This window comes from Epinephelus fuscoguttatus, linkage group LG12 (genome assembly GCF_011397635.1).
Source record: "Epinephelus fuscoguttatus linkage group LG12, E.fuscoguttatus.final_Chr_v1".
Classification (NCBI taxonomy): domain Eukaryota; kingdom Metazoa; phylum Chordata; class Actinopteri; order Perciformes; family Serranidae; genus Epinephelus; species Epinephelus fuscoguttatus.
In genome coordinates, this window is record NC_064763.1 from 8,598,098 (window position 1) to 8,618,030 (window position 19,933).

Sequence of the window (19,933 nt, forward strand, 5' to 3'; positions counted from 1 at the left end):
CCCACGACTGACTGAATGACAACACCAGCTTCAAATCAAATCACTGGTCGGTCCACAGCACACCGGCCCGCTGGGTAACACTAAGTGACATTAGCCGAAGTCTACTGAAATAGCACCGCTGTTTGACTGACTGTGTCTGCTCTGGTTGTATCACATTACCATTAGTGGACATATAGAACCATATTTTAGAGGGAAAGCTTTGTCCGTAGAAAATAATAACACCGCCAGGGACTGTTAGTGAATACAGTGAGTGAACCCACCTCTGACACAGCAGCTCTGCACCCAAAGCTGTAGTTCCACGTTTTCACCACCAGGTGTCATCGTCACAACACTATGGTCATGTACACATTATGGACCGACTCACACAAAAATGGATAGCTGCTACGTTGTCCTCACTGAACGACAGTGTCTCGCCTAGTCCCGCCCTTCCATGCTGTGATTGGCACTCCTGACCACGACGGGCCAATCACAGCTCTCCGTGCGAAGGGGAACATTCTAGAAGCAGAGTGGAGGTTATTGGCACAAGTTCACCTACACCCAAGATGCATGGGGAAGGGAGGGAAGTGTGGAGAGGTCAAAACACCAGCAACACTTGCAGTAGATAGAACAATGAGGCCACAAGCTGAAATGCACTGGTCTTACAATAAAGTTGTTTTATATAGGCTACTACAAGTGTTACTGTCATGACCTTTTGACATTCTAGCATTTACCATAAAACTTTATATCACGCAGACACTATCACATATCAGCACTGCATATCAACATTTAATTCTTGATGTGTGAATAAAGTTATTATGTTAAAAAGACATTTCTCTATATATAACACATAATAAAAAACAGTCTAAAATTGTTATCATGGGGAGATCAAGAGACAATTGGTCCCTGGCCATGGCTATCAAAAACGCCCCTCCACCTCTCTTAAATAGGAGCAAGACACACAGACAATGTGGAGGTTTTGTCTCTCTCTTTTTGCTGTCTCTGTAGTCATTTTGTGTCTTCTTGTGGTTGTATTGTGTCTCTGTAATTGTTTTGTGTCTTCTCATCATTTTTTGTCTCTGTTAGATCATTTTGTGTCTCTTTGTGATCATTTTGCGTCTCTTTCTAATCGTTTTCTTTCTCTTTGTGGTTGTTTTGTTTCTCTTTGGGTTCATTTTGTGTCTTTTTACAGTTGTTTTGTTTTTCTGTAATCATTTTGTGTCTCTTTGGAGTCATTTTGTGTGTCCTTGCAGTTGTTCGTGTCTCTTTGTAATCGTTTTGTGTGTTTTTTAGGTCAGGTTTTGGGTTTTGAGTTTCTTCCTAGTCGGTACCTGTATATTTGAGTGACATTTATAGGTGAAGGTCAGGCGGCCCCTGACACTTTGGGCCCCTAGGACTTTGCCCAGTAGGTCCATTCAGTAATCCATCCACAATTGTTAGCCCTGTAGTTTTGTGCTAAAGATGAAAAGTGAACAGAAAATGCTGCAAAGTGTGGAAATCCAAATCTGGATTTTTACTTTTCGTGACAACACATAGCAGTTGAGATGTTAGTTCAGTTGCTACTATTATTATTAGTTATGTTGGTAATATACTCTATATTTGGTATACAGTAAAAAGAGTGGGGGAAGGTCTTATCATGTTGCTTTCATTTGTATTTTCAAGTAGCAAACATACATCAATCATGTTCTTTGACCACAGTTTTTCCGGCCAGTTAGTCATCCTTAGAGTTAGCGAGGTCATGCATGACTATGAGGATGTCTAAAATTTCCACTGTGCTTTTTATTTTTGACAGTACACAGCATATTTGTGTCCATTGCTGTTTCCACTGTAAAAGGGATTTACTTTCCCAGCTATGCTATTGTCATTACCATCGTTGCACTTACTGGCAAATGATGATGTGTGTCCTGAACAGTTGCCATGCAAAGGGAGGGAAGGCTCACAGCTTCAAGTGTGACAGTGTACGCTTCATTTTAGCTGCTGTTAGACAAACGTGCATCTGCAGCGTGTTTTAGGGTCCTTATTACAAGATTTCACTTCAATCTAACATCCTGTTAATGCCAGATGAGGTGCTATGAGCTTTTTAGCACGTTGTCTGTACACTGAGCGCACAATATCACACTTCCTCATGGCTTGCACAGTGAAGGGTATTCCAGGAAAAAGCTATTATGCTTTAATTCCTTCCCTCTTTAAATCTAAGAGAAGCAGATGAGCTATCTACGACAACTCACATGGTAGAAACTGCTGACAAATGTTGATGTTTATACAGTTTGGAATTTTCTGGTGCCTGGCTCCATCTGTAAAGCTCTTGTAGGATGTCTCTGATTACCACTGAGAACTTCATTTCTTGTAAACTCTTTACCTCTTTGCATGTGTTTCTATTTATTGCTGAGGTCACATGATATTTGCTCAAGTACTGCACTGTATAATTGCAGGACTGATCTTTTTTTAAACTGCAGAGAGTGAATATGAGAGGAACCACAATTACAGAGAGCACATGGGACTGTGATTGTAATGAAATCACCAGTTTCAGTCCGTCACCTTTCCAATTGGATTCACACAACTTAACATATTCTGTTTTCCACCTCTCCAGTGCAGTTTCACAATGAATAGTGGTTTCATCAATCTGATAATCTTGGACATAATAGGAGAGTAATTTGCAGGGGGAGTTTGTCTGTTGGCTCAGGGAGGCTTTAACATGACCTAACACCAGGGAGCATGAAAAACAGCTTTTCACTCCGTTTAACTGTCTCTCTGTCAGATCGTTTTAAATTTGTTTTCCATTTTTCTGATTTCTCCAACCCCTCCTCTCCTTACCCATCCGTCTCCCCTCTTACAACAGTCATCCACTCCCACACTGCTATTCCCTTTGACTCTCCAAAAGGAATGCTCGTCCAGTGTGAAGGGCTCATCAGGAGTCACTGCAGAAACCTACACCCTCGGCTTGAATTCCTGCTGAGTGTAAAGGTCACTGTTACTCCCACACATAATGGCAGTGACTCCACAGTTGTGCACACTCAGACGCTGTCCGCCCCCCAGCAGACTCCGCACGTCACTGCATTCCTGCTTCTGCTGCCTCTTATCGGGACTTTGGGTTAACACAAACACAGCGCAGCAGGACCAGGGAATGCTCATTTCTCCAGCTCAATAAGAGCAGCTCAGTCTCAGGGTAGAAAAGCTGCTAAAAATCATATGCCACATGTACCTGGAGACACAGTTGCTCTGTCTCTCCGCTTTGTGCTTTTATTAGCTGTCCATCCTGCCTGCTCCACGCTTTGATCAAGGTGTTTTAGTTCTGTAGGCTGTTAAAGTAGCTCATTTTATAGCATAATTGAAACAGTATCCCCTCCACAGGCCTTAGTAATGTAGGCCAGAGGGTTTGCTCTTCAGTGAATCTCAACGGAGAAAGATAACTCCCCCCTCTTGAGTGTTATTCTTCCCTTGGTGGATTGCAGGGGCAAATAGACACTCTCTTGCTCAGATGTTTTGGAGCCGAAGGAGCCCCTGGGGCTTAGGGAAATATGGTAAAAGGAAGAGATCATTAGTTTTATGAGATTTCTTTATCTAAATCCTACTGGAGCTCCTTTTACATCCTGTATATATGCTGTTTAATCTACTTGGCTGAAGGTAATAATTTTATTAAGTAATGATTCTGTTCAGTAAATTACAGGTCTCAGATGTTGTATTGGAATGTAAAGATTTATGGCCCTTCCAGTTGAGTGCTACAGCTCATAGTGCCTCAGGCTCTGGACCCACCTGTGCACCCTGCATAATGATCAGCGTATGAATGTAAATGGATTTAACAGCCAGCCAAACCAAATTTCAAGCTTCTTTAACTTAAGTTCCAACCATGTAAAGACCCAAAAACATCTGCTGCAAAAAGCTACACTCCTCTCTGAGTGTCCACAAAGCCTCAGCCACAACTTCTGACACAACTCCCCCCCTGCACCTCTTTCCTAGCGCTCACAAACATCTGGCTCTAATTAGAGCCTTTGCCCTCCTCCCTCCCCACTAACGTCACCCCCCCTCATAGCTCTTCGTCGCTGCTGGTGTTGTTTCAGCATCTCTGTCCGTCTCTTCATCCATTCTCGACCCCCAGTTCCTCCCCACTAATTCAGACTCTCCGCCCATCCTGAGCGAGCAGCCTCCCCCACTGTCTTTCACCTCTTGCCTCCTGCTGCCATCTCCCTTTTCTGCAACAGTCTCCTTCGTCTTGTGTGTGTGCTGCATCATGATGCTTGTGGACTGCATCTGGGGTCTCTTCTTGGTCCTATCTTTGAGTCTAGGATGGACGAACGCTCAGCAGAGCAACTTCACAAGGTGAGGAGAATGTCTGTGCTTGACAGTGACTCAGTGAAATTAATTATAATCCTGATTTATATGACTTCTGTGATACTGTAAGTGAGGCTGTAATTCTTGGTTTTAACAAAAAATCAACTAATTGAGCCCATAAGATCTGTAACTTAAGAACTAAAAATACTCAGAATTCTTTCCTGTCTCTGTAAGTGAATTCTTTCCAGTGCGCTGTTTGATTGGGCACAGAGTTGTCCTGTTGGTTTTTGGCTCATGATGTGAGGCGTGCTGAGTCTGCAGTGGCTGAGCCGCCACAGATGTTAATGCTTTTGGTTCTGCCTGTGGGGTCGAATCAGAACAACTTGGCTCTGGGTCTGGCCATCTTGGCTCTAATCAGCAAACGTCGGACTTTGTTGGGGTTCTGCTTTCTAAGCGCGAAGTTTGTGGGAAACTGTTTTTCCATTGCATCTAAGTATATGTTTACTTCTTCAGAATGGGGGGTGGCTAAAATGTTTTTCTTACTTTCTTACTTTATGAATAATGTAAACAACATAATTTTCACAGTTGAGCCAAAACAACAACTCTCCGCACCACAAACTGTAAATGCCTGTAACATGCCAAAAATTAGTAACTTCATAATAACAGGCATATTCTTCTTGGCTCACAAGTATACAAATGGGTCTTATGTAGTCCTATTCCTGCCGGCAAGAGCCACAAATAGGAAATTTTCCCTTCTGCGAAACAAGTTCTGACATTCAGTGAGCTCTGAGTGTTTGGAAAGCAACAAAATTTACGACATAAAGTAACAAAATAACTTTGTTGGAGTAGTCTGACAGCTGTTAAATATGTCTGTCAGCTATCTGCAAAATGTTTTTTCTTCCTTCAGTACTGTGACTAGCACAGAATCGCTCTCACACTGTAAACCATGGCACCCATCCAGAATGATTTTAATGTCCATGACACCATGTGATAATCATCAGTTGTAAGCTTTGGTAAAATTTCATATTTAACAGGTTAATGATGATTCTGCAGTCAGAACCTTTACGCTTTAAAATCAACTATAGTCTTTAAATGAACTCAAATACAAACACTATCTCACAGGTGTTAGGCCTATATCGGCTGAAACACTTTTACTACTGTGTTGTCATTTAATAACTGTGGGACCCCAAAATATTCAATATTAGATAAATAAAGAATATTTTGAATAAATAATCCCATGAATAAATTGTGGAAAGAAACCATCAGTTATAAATGACTGAAGACATTGTTAAACCACGAGTCATTAGGGGCGATTATGAAATGTTATTTCATCATTCATTTTCATTCATTTTTTCTTGGAAAGCAATTGAATTTCATTATAGACATAAACTTCAAACTGCCCTTTTTCAAAGTTTTATTTCATAATGGCCTTTTTTTCTCCCCAATTTCATTTCATTTCATAAAGTCACCGTGATCTCACTTAATGCTAGCCTACCTCCTGCCTCTGTTGGAGCCATGTTATCCGCAGAGCCCCCACCCATGGGGACGGGATAACTCCTTCATTGGCAAATACATCACAGGGCATTGAAACACCTGGGGACAGTCACGACGCATAACATAACAACTTCTACCTAAAACAGTAGTCAAACAAGACCCAATTTAGAAAGCAGATGGGCAAAATGAATATTCTGTCAGATCATGGTGCATGCCCACATTACATTATCTCCCATTAGCTTTTATTTCTGTCTACATAAACGACACCTCAAACAAATCCACAGACAACACAGATTTCAGCAGTATATGTCTGTCAAAGACTCACAGCGTAAACCGTCGAACAAAATTCCCCCTTGATACATTTACAGCTACAAATTATGAATTACCTTAGATTTTTTTTGTAGTCAAAACTTCAAAAATCACCAAAAAACACTAGAAATGTTAATACTTTGGGCAGTTTTCAGCCTGCATGGTTAAATCAATGAGTTTTATTCTATGAAAATCAAATGCCTCCTCGCAATTTTTCACAGCCCCCTCAGTCTTTTGAGCCAGCGAACTCTGTTGACACCAAATTTAGCCAGTTCGCTCCTGTTGGCTAATGTTAGAGCAACCATAATGCTAATGTTATTCTAAATTAACCAAGTGGAGGCTGCTACTGGAAATAAAAACTGTACACAGACAGGTTAACTAAACGTCTTTAGCTTTTAAGCTTTAGCTCAACAAGGCTGAACGTGCTACCTAGTTAGCCAGCTAACTAGCTAACCCAGCTTGTGATCTTAAAGTGTTACTCAGCATCAAGGTGAGGAGCCAGTGTAAGCAGAGTTAGCAGTGTTAGCAGTGTTAGTGTGCTCTTGTTGGATGAGTGACCACAGAGAAAGACTGTCTTATGTTCATCACAGAGTCTTGAGTCTGTCTCTGAGGAACACATTTAGAATCAAAAAGCTGCTGAGGAAACTTTGAATAAACCAGCTAATGTTGGCTGCTGCAATTAACACTGTCTCTTTGCTTTGATGCTGAGCAATAAACCAAGCACACAGCCCTGCCTCAACAGTTAGCTTTAAATTCAACTGTAAAACTCAGTTATTCTAGGGTGCATTCATAAATCCTATCTGGCACACAATCTTCACTAAAGTAAGAGCGCTGTTGTTCAAAGAAAGAAAACTCTCTATTTCTACATTAATTAAAAAACAGTTAAGTTAATCACACATTTACTTCACTTGATGCTCTGCTGCTCCATCTCCCCAAACAGAGTGTGCTCTGCTGCTCCATTAGTGTGGTGCTCTAAATAACCGAACTCTACATTCCAACAACGCTCTGAATTTGTTAACGTCTTTGAGTGAATATATCCAAATGCACCCTTAATGCCAACATAACATTTTATAATCATGAGTTAAGTTTGGAAAATTATTTCACAAATGTATTAGTAATATTACACACAAATTATTAAAAATGAATTAAAAACTGTCATTAATGTATTTATTCATATGACTTTTAATTTCAAAATTGCTTATGCAGGTTATTTATTTAATAGACTTTAGGGGCTCCCACATAACAACCATTTTCAGCACTTGACTTTTCAAATTAAGTGAGGCCTCACATCTATTTTAAGGCTGTAATATTTCATAACTAAGCATGAGGAAACAAGGATATCTTTGTTAATAAATCATCTTCGTCTAAACATGTTCTTGCAACAGAGCTTATGTGTTGACACAGACACAACTTGCTGGTGGCACAACCTTTTGTTTTTGCTAGCTTTGCTAGGTCATCTTAGGTCAGATTTTAATCAGAAAAATCATATGCCACAATACTCCCTGTTGAGTAATACCTTGTGGTCTGATGGTCAGACAATGAAAATTCTTGTTTAGCCTACAGTACAGTTTTTCCAGTAAGTTCCACAATACCTCAGTGTCCTGCAGTAGTCAGAGTTAAGAGAAAGACTGCTAAAGGAAGTCAGTCACAATAGTTGTATTTGAGGGAGTTGAGCAACTCTCAGTGGATCTGTATGAATATAGTTAAATGTCTCCAAGACCTACAATGCCATTAATACTGTGCAATACTAATATTTCCCCCACTGTCTGTCTCCTTCATCACAGGCCTGTGTTCTACTGTGGAGGAGACCTGGTCTCAGAGTCAGGCTTTGTCGGCAGTGAGGGGTTCCCAAGCTTCTACAAACCCAACAGCAAATGTACCTGGCGTATTACTGTGAGTCACTTACCAGCTGCAGCATGTCTAAACGCTGACGCCTTTCTCACTCAGTGTTTCAGTGTCTGACTCATATTCAACCTCTCTGGTTTCCAGGTCCCAGAGGGAAACGTGGTCATGCTCTCTTTCCGCATTTTTGACCTGGAGGCTGACTCACAATGTCGCTACGATTATTTGGATGTTTACAACGGCCACTCCAACTTGGTACAAAAACTAGGCCGCTTTTGTGGAACTTTCCGGCCTGGCGCCCTTATATCTACCACAAACACCATGATGTTAGAGATGGCGTCTGATGGAGAGACACAGGGCAGAGGGTTTGTGGCCTATTTCAGCGGAGCCAAACCGTATGTAGATGGTATGTGGTCACAATATTTATTTATCTATTAATTTTTATATCATGCCTACGAATATGTCCAGCCATGGGCATAGCAACAAACTATAAATTATATAACTCCATTACTATCAACTAGGAGGGGTAAATACTCATGGATTTTTTTACAACTTTGCAACCCAAAATTTGATCTATAACTTACCTATAAATGAATTACTTATGAACCATTAATAAAGCTAGCATAACTTAACTTGTTACTGTAAAACAAGACTACAGTGAAATCTTGTTCAGTTGTCTCTTATCATGAAACACACACTCTTTCTCAGTGCCAAGCCCGAAAAATATAGCTTTTTTTCTACCTCCTATATTATTTGCCCAGGGCATATTAAAGCTCTACCAACCATGAGGGAAATAACACAGATATATTTGAGTAATATTTCCTTAAAAGTGGTACGAGATCATAACTGATAAGCCCAATAAGCACTGCAGATACATGGGTATGGTTGTTATTAAGTTATTTATACGTGGGGGCACCCTGGTTACTTATGGTTCATATGTCAACCATTAACCACAACATTCCCCTCCTCTCCCCCCACATCTACTGTATCTCTTTACTATCTGCTCTAATAAAAGCATAAAATGCCCAAAAATGATAAAGAAGGAAAAGACCAAGTTACTTGTACAAGTAAAAACAGATGTAATAAGCCGGGGGGGACGGGGCCCATGCAGGGCCTCAAGTTCCATGCTATGCCCCTGAGCTTGAACAGTTTATTTCACTTCTGGACACTTCTGACTCTGCCAACATCAACAACTGGATTAAAAATACCAGCTCTTCATTGTGCAACTAAGAACTTTAACTTCCAGATAAGCGTGACTGTTGTAACGCATGTCCATCGATTCCAATCTTAAAAGTTATCAAGAAAAAGTTAGTGAATAAAATCAGTACTTTGCATACTTCTAAGAGTATTTTCTACTGTTATCTTTCGTCATTATTCTCATGAAGTGTATACAACTTGTTTCAGACGAGCAGTTCTGCGGGGGGAAGATAACAAAGTCCCAGGGAGAGATCATGACGCCCAACTGGCCCGACAAGAAATACCCTCCAGGGACCAGCTGCTCATGGCTTATCACTGTGGAGCCTGATATGGTCAGCAGCACACTCATCACCCAGCATGGAACCATTTTATTTTCCAAAGTCTTCACAAACCTGACATGGAAAACAGCTCTTTAAAGGGATTGTTCAGATTTTTTGAAGCGGGGTGAATTTGGAGAGTCAGGCTGGAGCCCGACATGGAAGCTAAGCAATGTACTGATGTGGTGGGGACAGCAACAAAATATGTTGCCACTTTAAAAAAAATCCCACCTAAAAATATCAATATTACTTTAAATGTACGCTATTTTTTTTTTAAAGAATATTTTCACTGCTTTACCTTATCGTCAGACGGTGACTTCCAATGGGAAAATGAAGCCGTTATATTGCTGTCTTCAAAGCCAGACTCCATTGAGAAAAACAATGTTTTAACATTGCTGAACACGGGAGATGTTTGTTGATCTACCACTGCCTCAAACAGTTATTTTGTTTGTGTTATTGTGTGACGCTGGCATTTAAAAGGTTAGTTCAGATTCACCAAAGTCACACAATAACACAAAATAACTAACTGATCAAAGCATTGGTAGACTAGCAGCTCCCGTGACCAGCAACCTAAAATTACTGTTTCTGTTAATGGAGTCTGGTGGCTTTGAAAAGAGCAGAGATGGGGAACTGGTTACGGCTTTCCTGTTGGCACAGGCAGCCTGATGAAAAGGTAAAGCTGTGAGAATACTCTCAATATAGTGTACACTTAATCTGGTATAATTTTTTTTAGGTAAAATATGTTTTGTTGCTGGCCCCATCCACATTATTTCATATCTTGCCTTAAGTGTTTGGCTCCAGCCTGCTTTGTCAGACTTGGGGGGGGGGCTGTTGACTGACATCTACTGTATGGAATACTTTAGCTATGGAGAAGTACCTCACACAAACCCATCTCCAAAAATTCAAACTATCTCTTTAAGTTACTTGTTAATTTATAATCATATTCCTGTTTCCGTTTTGATACCAGGTAATCCAGGTGAAGTTTGATAAGTTCGTCTTGGAGGCTGACACCTATTGTCGGTTTGACTATGTGGCATTCTTTAACGGCGGAGAGAGAGATGATTCACGGCTGATTGGTAAATACTGTGGTGATCGGGCCCCACAGTAAGTGACAGAAATCTCTAAAGCTCTTTGTTGGCCTTCAAAGTTATTTTAAATCAACTACTCTAAACTTTCCAAATCTTTTTCAATTTGTCTCTTGTCAAGGCCCATCATAACCAGTGGCAACGTGCTTCTGGTCCAATTTGTGTCTGACCTCAGTGTGACATCTGATGGATTCCTCGCCCACTATAGCAGCGTCCCACATGGTACTGAGATACCAACAGTCAACTCAGGAGCCGGTACGAGGTCCATTCCTCCAAAACCTGCAGTCAAACCTGTTGCACCTAAACGTCCTGCTGTCACTGCAAAGCCACCTACTCCCACTGCTAGATATGTGCCACCTGAGCCCACCCAGAACCCCAAACCAGTTAAACCCACAAGAGGCCGTGGACAGGGTACCACAGGCCAGGACAGGAGGCCGCCTGTCACAAGACCAAACGGAAAGAGGCCTGGTGGGTGAAATTATGTGCATGCTGTGCTTGTGTTTCAGTGTGCAGAAGATGTATATCTAATGTACATTTTATGTTTTATGTTTTCAGTCGCTCAAAATCCTCTTTGTGCCAAAGCCTGTACAAGAGATGGAACCATCAAGACCAGTTTCTGTGCCAGTGAATTTGGTATGTTTCCAACCGTTTACATATACAAGTAACCAATCAGATGTGTGTTCTGACCGAGCTCTCCTTTTTCCAGTGTTAACTGGGAAGGTGTCTTCTCTGAGCCCCGGGCCCCGCGGCACTCTCCATATTAGTATCTCCCTCATCAAGGCCTACAAGGCAGGTCGACTAACAATCACACAAGTGGGAGAGACCATGTCAGTTAAGCTGGTGTCACAGTGCAAGAAGTGCCCATTACTCCGCAGAGGTATTTACACACACACATACATCACAGATTGCCATTTACATTTACTCACAAATATAATACTGATCTTTCTGGTCCCTTTTTCCTTTCTGCTAGGTGCCAACTACATTATCATGGGTCAGGTGGATGACGAAGGACGTGGTACCCTGGCACCCGGTGCATTCACAGCTCCATACAAAGCCCCACATCACAGGTTATTAACGAATATCCAGAACCAACCCTGTTAGCCTCACACTGTGAAGGATGGGAAATTCAGATGACATATCAAACCCAAAAATCCAGACATTACAATGTGAAATGCAGATCTATTAAAGCACAATATTACATGAAAACATAATTACAGCTTTACCCACCAATTTAAAGGAATGCAAATGCTTTTATTCAAACATCTGCCAAACCCAATGTTTATAATTTATATACGAATAAAGGTTTTATATCTCTTTCAAATGGTGTGACTGTGATCTTAGTCAGCTCTGGCTTTCTCTCCAACAGTGCCTCTGATTCCACCCAGTGGATATGACCGGCAATAGCATGCAAGCCTATTGCTAACTCTAACTATTTCTTCCAAAGCAGGCGGATATATACAATCCTGTGGCATGAGTGGACCATTAGTCATCAAGAGATCAAGTCTTACATGGAGAATAACTGAAAGAAAAATTAAAACCTGAATACTGCAAAGTAAAACAGTTACAAGTCCTACATTTTACTTATTGCTCTACTGCTAATTAGCAATACTATTCCAGCAGTAAATAATATCAAATTATGTGAATCTTTTATTATAAAGATACACCTAATTGGATAAACAAAGATGTTAAATACTGTGTCAATATACACATGTGAATATTATTTCAAAAATATGTAGATTAATCACACTTAACACTTATCTTCTGAACCAACACAAAGGGCCAATGACTAATTAGTGAAAGTCATCTGAAGATACCACAGACTGAAGACATTTTTATGAAGTAGGTTCAAAGTCAAGATTTCCTGCTTTGCTTGATGCCATTGATATAGAGCCTGCATTTACCCTCTGAGTCAATGTACAGTTTTTTTAGAAAGGGCAAAAATCTACAGTTCCTGTCAGTCTCCAGTAGAGGTAGATGAAGGTCAAAAATAAATTTAGACTCCTTTGTTTTAAGTCATTCTTTGATACCAACATCAGTTATTTGGTCTGACTTGAAATGTATTGAGATGTATTAGTACTTATAAACAAATATGAACATATTTATAGGTATTTAAACGAACTACTAATTCAAACAACATTAAGAACACATTAATTAAAAGATGATGTGTAAAAGTCAGAATGAATTATGCGCAAGACCCTGTGACCCTTTGCTAATACATACACAGTGAGCTTGCTGCTTTTAAGAAGAACTCAAACGGCCAGTGTGAGTACAGAGATGATAACCTATGAACCAGATAGCATATGTACCTACTGCGTATGCCAGGGACATAATCACCTAGACTATTTCACATTGGGGGTGGGTGGAGGATTTTCAATCAACACCTTCTGCAACCCAACCCTCCAGAGGGATCTAAGGGGGAAAAAAAGATTAGGCTAGGGTTCTCAAAGTTTTGATAACTGAGTGCCATTCAGAGGGGCCAGCATATGATTGAAGGCCACAGGGGAAAAGTGCACACAGTATGGCCGTCTATTATCAATCTAATGTACCAGCGCAAATATGAGTGCAGAAATCATCTTGGGATAGGGTTCCCATGTGATTCATGAGTTCTTATCTCACTGATAACAGCACAGGAGCGATGGGGCATTGATAAATGTGTCAGCTGGAAACAATTATCATTTACATATCCCGCCCCAATATATTCTGGGTTCAGAGGCCTTGCCCCGAGAATTTACGACATGGAGAGGCTTCAATTATGGCCGAGAAGAGGCACTTCTTTGAGCTAGAAATGGAAAGGCTGACATCCCAGGTCCAATTTAACCAACTGGTTCTATTTGGCAGCCTGAAGGAAGTCAGAAAAATATAGTATGGAAAGAAATCACTGCTGTGGTGAGCAGCGTTGCAGTGGACATCAAACTGCAGCTGAGGTTTGAATATTTAATTTACACATCCATGATATGTACCAACCTATAACCTACATATATTAATAAAATAGCCTATATTACATAATAGTATTTTGCTTTAATAGCATATTCATATAAAAGCTTGTAATTGACCCAGACTGAGAAGCTCGTGGCATGTTGGATCTGCGTCCATTTCAGGTGTAAAAAATAGCTGAGGAGACACAGACGCACAGCCCATAGGCTACTTGTATTTAAATATTTACACTGTTGCAGGTTTAATTATTTCTTTTTATTGATGTTTTAATGATAATTGATCTAAACATGCTTTGCTTTGTCAGTGCTTAATAAGTTTTAAATAAATTAGGGGCAGGCACCAGCAGTGTTCATCCTTTAGTCAGCCTGGAATCAGTCCCACAGAGCCAGGCAACTGCCAGCTGTGATAGACAGCATTCATGTGGTGGTCATACACTTTTCAGGTGACAAATATGTGGCTGCAAACACTTAGATGCCTGTCAGAATATGGTCTAATATCAATTCTCCACCGCAGCCAGATTTACTGCTGCACCCTAAGTCCATGCTGACTCAAACTTGTGTACAGCAGCTGAGACCTGACGTGAGATTTGATCGTAGCCTCTGCTTATATGCATACTGATAAATGCTGAGCATTGCATGGAAATAACAAGTACCAGATTTCTGTTGTATGTTCATTTAATAAATCAGGGCCCATGACTTTTTTATGACTTTTATGTGACATATACTCTGACATTTTTATGACTTTTTTATGACATGTCTTATGACATACAACACTTAAAAAAAACTCTCACAGTTAACAGTGATAGCCTACATAACAATCATATTACATTCTAGTTTTCCATGTTTTTAATAGATTTGAAAGTAATTAAATAGAGACACAGTACAGTGTTTTTAATTGATTGTATCTACCCACAGCAGTTGAGCAACAGCTACTGCTGGGGTACTGTACCACTACTTGCTCAAACACAGAACTGTGGTACATCGTAATACTATAGCTCGTTGTAATAATAATGGCTATTTGTTTATTTATTATAATGATTACATTAGCTTATGATTAATACAGACGGTTGGTGCGTGGTTGCCTTTGGTAGCGTAGCAAATAAATACTGCCCAGGCCTACGCCTTGAAGACTGACTGTAGCTTGTAACTAGTTTGGACACTACAGGCAACATGTGTTTGGCAGCTGGAGAACAGCTGAAAAACATTGTCCCATGAAGGTCTGTGGAACAGCAGAACAAGAAGAAACATGCTTTGCCTTTACATCCTGATGGCTTTGATCACTGCAATCCAAATCCACACACTTACAACAATGTTGCCTATGAAAGTTTGCATGGGACATAAAATGCACTTTAGACTTTAAACTTCACCTCCTTCTATTAAAGGGGAACATCACCCAAATTAAGGATTCCAATATTTTATTTCCACAGCCTAGAAAAGTCCAATCAACATTTGTGAACATGAGCTACTCTCAAAGCCAGGAACCAGAGAAGTAAGTCTCAAACTTGTAATGCCATAGGGTATAAAGTCTGGAGCTGCTCCACAGACAATAAATAGGAGACTGATTTTATGGATCACAGAATGTTTTTCTTGTTTATACCCTGAGCTTTATTGTATTGTGGTGTTCTCATTTCTGGAAACAGAAAATCTACCCATATAGACCATATCATCCTGACTTCACACTAACAACAGTCACTTCTGGGTAGAAAAACAAATGATTTCAATCGCAGAGATACATAAAACCAGCAGACTTATCTAATTCTGTTGTCATTTTCAGCTCTAACTTTTGAAGATATGTAGTTAAACACTGTGGTCCGACCTGTCTGATGTTTCTGCTGTGCCAAATGTATTTTAGCTGTGTTAAAAAATCAATACCAGTCTAAGTTTCTGCTATATATATATGTGTGTGTATATATATATATATATATATATATATACACGTATATATGTATATATATATAACGTTCACTCTATTTCACCTTACACACTAACCAATCAAGGCCACAGTAGACCAGCAACTAATCAGGGCAGCATTTGCTCTGGGCTGTTTGATTTTTCTTTAACTGACACATGGATTTTCTGCCTGGAAGATGTTGTGAACAAACACTGTGATTCAATCTATACTGAGAACATTCCCCTGGGTGCTCTCAGTGTCATCTATAGCATGTTTGCATCTAGCATGTATTGTCTTCAAAGCAGCTCCAAACTTTATAACTTCTGACATCACATTTGAGTGTAGCACTCTAAATTCTGGATTTGGGAGAGAGTTGTTCATGCTGACAAATATTTTTGGACTGTCTAAGAGCATAAGACATGTTTGTGTTTTGAAAATGTATAGTTCCCCTTTGAATAAAGTTCACAGTTTGTCCTGTTTCAGCTTGCAGATGTCAAACATAAAGCTCGGCAGGTTGAGTGACACTTTATTGTAAAAAGGTATAAAATACATTCAATATATTGAACTTGTATTAAAAAAAAAAGCAATACTGACGTACAAACAATCACTATAAATGATGACATATGATGGCTTTTTACAATGGCTTTAGCAATAGAAATAGAAATAGAAATACAGTGGCAATTTGCATTACAGCCAAACTCCAACAACCCAACTCTCATCAATAAACAGAGATACATATTACAACCAAATACAATCCTCCTCTCCTACACCCACACGCTCCCCTTCCCCTCCCTCTCTCCACCTCCCTGCCCTCCACAACAGCCTCCTGAATCACCTCTCCGTTGGCGTGAAGCGGGCAGGTTCTTGTAGACGGCGCGGCTGTAAGGGATGAAACACATTCCCAGCTGGAGATGTCGGGCTAGGCGACAGAAGGCGGCGAGTGCCAGGACTAGCAGAGGGGTGAGCAGCAGGAAGCCCACGACCAGCAGAGCCACACAGCCAGCATCATCCAGTATGTCTGAGCAATACAGGGACGTTCCATGGGGCTGCACCTGGAGAGCAGGAGGAGGGAATGGATCAGTAATAGCAAGGATGCAAGGAGTTTGTTTAGAAGACACTCACACAGACACACACATGCGCAGCAACCTCAAGTTCTTCAGTATGTTCCCTTTGGAGAAATGACTTATTTAGTATATTCAAAGTCAGTATGCACGGCATATACTGGACTTCTTTAGTGTGCTGTTAGGTTACAGTGCTGTCCCACAACGCATTGCACAAAGGAACTTGAGCAGCTTAGTCACAGCTGCAAAAAATTAAAATTAAGCTCCAGGAAAATCCAGTAAGATTTTGGGAAACAGTATCAAATATCTGAAAAAACATTTTTGTTTCTCTGTGTGTAGTTTGATTGAAAACCACAGTTTGATTGACAGTCGATATCATTTCCTGTTACTACAAAAGATTTCTTGGAACCTCTCATACTTCTGTCAATCAGTCAAAAAAAAAGATTTCAACAAGGGATTGTTACCGTGGAGTGGCAAAGGAAGCCGAATATGATCATGGCGAGAGCAGGGGTGAGGATGACGCCAAAAATGATCGTGGCCAGCCCACCGTTGATCAGTGCTATGATCATATTCTGTGCAGTGACCAGCACAGAGCATGCCCAGCAGTCTAGAGAGCCCCTTAACTCCAGTGGGGGTTCAGCAGCAGCTTCGCTGCCACCCATTGAGTATGGAGGCGGCACAACGACCCCTGACCCCGCTCTGGAGGGGGAGCCCAGCTCAGAGTGGCCCTGCTCAGACATTGTCTTCTCCAGTGTCCCATTCCGTGACAGACTCATCTTTCTTGTGGTCAGTGCTGCAAGAAAGAGAAATAGTTTCAGCCCAATGATTCCATTAGTAATTAATCTACCTATAATTCTGGATTGCAGTGGTTTGAATGTAACCCTGCTGATAGAACTGAAAATCTGCTTAAACTGAATTTGTGTCTTACAATATTGAGATGAAGCTTATTTATCAGAGTGTGCTAAGTATTTTAAGCGTCTGTTGAAAAATGATATCAAACTGTTTTTTCTGTTGTGCTAAAATCTCTTCCATGTATGCCGTGAATTCTTCAGCAAATCCACTAAAATCATGGAAAGCCAAAGAATGTTAATCCATTAAGTAATGGGTTCCTTACATAATGTGGTGAAAGGTGTAGAAAGTCAACACAGATAACTGCACAGCCCTAAGTGCGAGGAAATGGGCTCCACTGACCACACCTCCAAACTCAAGGATAACCACGGCCCAGAACAATGAGCCAGGAACAGCTGGAAAATTCTGAAAAACCCCACAGATCACTAATCAGCGTGTCAGAACAATATTATGACTTTAATTCTGAAAGAACAAATGCCATGTACAACTTTGCTTACACATTAATTGTAGATGGAGTGCAAGCTTTTATTTTCATGTCTCTTTTCACTTTTATGTTGTAAACTCAGTGATGAGAAAATGACAGGAACGAGTTCACCATTTCCCTCTGCGCTCAAGTGTGTTAGCAGCTACTGTTATTATGCCAAGAATCATGTGAACACATGGGCTTACAAGCAATATTTTAGTTTTGTTCTGTCTGTCAGCATCATTTTAAATAAATTACAGTTCATCAAATTCGTACGCCTCTTCCGTCATCAGCTCATTTGTTTGTGATGCTGTGATGCAGCTCGTTTGATTGGACACATAGCAATAAAAATCTGAAAATTCAGACTTTTATAGCTTCTCCAACAATCCTGTGGCAGAGGAACCTTTTCTGATTTGCTTTCATTTTCAAGGGGTTCTGTTTGTGAGTGTTTGTAAAGTCTGTCTCCAGTCAATCATAGGGCAGCTCAAACACTTGCCTTTTGATGATGTCATCAATACAGCCTCCTTATTTTTAGATTGATCCACTTCAGAAATCAAACTAACTCTTCAGAACCATGGGAATCAAATTAGTGAAGAAACGTAATTAGAGAGTTTCATTAGAATGATGCACTGCATTTATCCGATTAAACTGAGCCCCATGTTGGGATCAGGATTAACATTTTTCTATTTTTTCCAGCGTGGTTTCATTAAAAAAGAAATAGTGATAGGGTTTTTTGTACTCACTGTGTGGTAAACCTCCTCCTGAAGCTTGACTGTGGCAGCAGATGATGGCACTGTGAAAGACCTGGAGAGCGGTGAGCGGTCAGAGACAAAGAGAATTTCAAGAATTTCCTCCTGATGTATGTCTTCTCTGTTTGAAAATCCAGATCTTGAAAGCGGTATCCAAGTGGATTTTCTACTACCTAACTAAATCTAAAATCCTCTTGTATGTTGGACTATTTCCAAAAATATCATCAGATATTTAAGAACTTTTATAAATCCAAACTTCCCCCTCAGACCTCCTGTAGAGTGGGTCAGAAAAGAGCTGAACAGACTTGAGGAAAATTCTGCTTTCCCACTGGCTTCAGCGCTTCCTTCCCTGACATTCTGTTTCCTCACTCGACTCCAGTTTGAGATATGATTGAGTGGTTGTGAGTGTGTGCGAGTGTGTGTGAGTGTGTATCCTGTGTTGCCTCTGATGCGAATGCCCAGAAAGCAGGCTGGGCTGTGTTAAAGGCTGCTGTTAGTGTCTGGGCAGGGGAGCAGCGGAGGGTTTCTGTGATAACCCCTCGATCCAGGGGGAGGGAGGAAGAGTGTTTATTTGGATAGATTAGAGGAGTCAGGGTATGCTGCCCAATCCACAACACTTTACACCCGCACTGAACACTCTCTCTACTCCACTGTCAAATACTGATAAGGTGGGTTTCAAAACTCGAAACAACAGAACCGCTTTTATATTGACTTTCATGCTGAATAAAAACTCACAAACTGCCAGTAAATCATTGTTGTGTCTTTAGTTGGATTGTTACATGAGATGTAGGCCATACTATACTGCGCTGAGGTTGTGAGCACTGAGACATTATTATGTTGTATGTAGCAGATATGATACAACTTTATGTGTCTTTACATTTCAATAATTCTGTGATTAACAAAATTAACAAAAGCCACTTGGTTAGGGTTAGGAAGAGATCATGGTTTTGCCTTAAAATACTTGGTTTTCCTGGCACTATTCTGGCAGGAAATGCAGTGATGTCCCAGGAAAAAATAACCCAACTTCATGGCACTAACCTGGCTGGTAATGCAACGATGTCTTGTTAAAAGACAAGCACTTTTTGTGGTGCTATCCTGTCAGGAAACGCAGCAGAATCTCAATAAAAAACAAGCACTTTTTGCACTTCAGGCTGGAAATGCAGGTACGTCTCAGGAAAAACCAGTATCCTATTATGTGACAGCACTTTTCATGGCACTATTCAGGCTGGGAACGCACAGATGTCCTTTAGTAGCACTATCCCGACAGTAAACACAGAAATGTCTCATTAAAAACAACTGCTTTTCATGGCACTATTCAGGCTGGAAATGCAGCCATTAAAAACTATTACCCTATTACGTTACGCAACCATGTCTTGCTAAAAAAAACAATCTCTTTTTGTGGCGCCTACCTGGCAGGAAATGCAGCTTTGTCCTGATGCCCTCCTGGCAAGAAATGCAGTGATGTAGTGGTAAAAAAAACCAATAGCTTTTGTGGCAC

General features: G+C 40.6%; 2 protein-coding genes across 2 annotated transcripts; one reads left to right on the forward strand and one right to left on the reverse strand.

Annotated features, from left to right (window-relative positions):
- Positions 1-4,078: 4,078 nt before the first annotated feature.
- Positions 4,079-11,810, forward strand: pcolcea (procollagen C-endopeptidase enhancer a). The gene is made up of 9 exons (XM_049592474.1): positions 4,079-4,293; positions 7,833-7,941; positions 8,038-8,296; positions 9,295-9,419; positions 10,372-10,508; positions 10,611-10,957; positions 11,045-11,122; positions 11,196-11,366; positions 11,460-11,810. The coding sequence occupies exons 1-9, from the start codon at positions 4,205-4,207 to the stop codon at positions 11,588-11,590; spliced, it is 1,446 nt and encodes a 481-aa protein (XP_049448431.1). The 5' UTR covers positions 4,079-4,204; the 3' UTR covers positions 11,591-11,810.
- Positions 11,811-15,822: 4,012 nt separating this feature from the next.
- Positions 15,823-18,961, reverse strand: tmem88a (transmembrane protein 88 a). Its single transcript, XM_049592587.1, has 3 exons — positions 18,430-18,961; positions 16,839-17,167; positions 15,823-16,365 (listed from the first exon to the last, which is right to left on the reverse strand). The coding sequence occupies exons 2-3, from the start codon at positions 17,148-17,150 to the stop codon at positions 16,078-16,080; spliced, it is 600 nt and encodes a 199-aa protein (XP_049448544.1). The 5' UTR covers positions 17,151-17,167; positions 18,430-18,961; the 3' UTR covers positions 15,823-16,077.
- Positions 18,962-19,933: the final 972 nt, after the last annotated feature.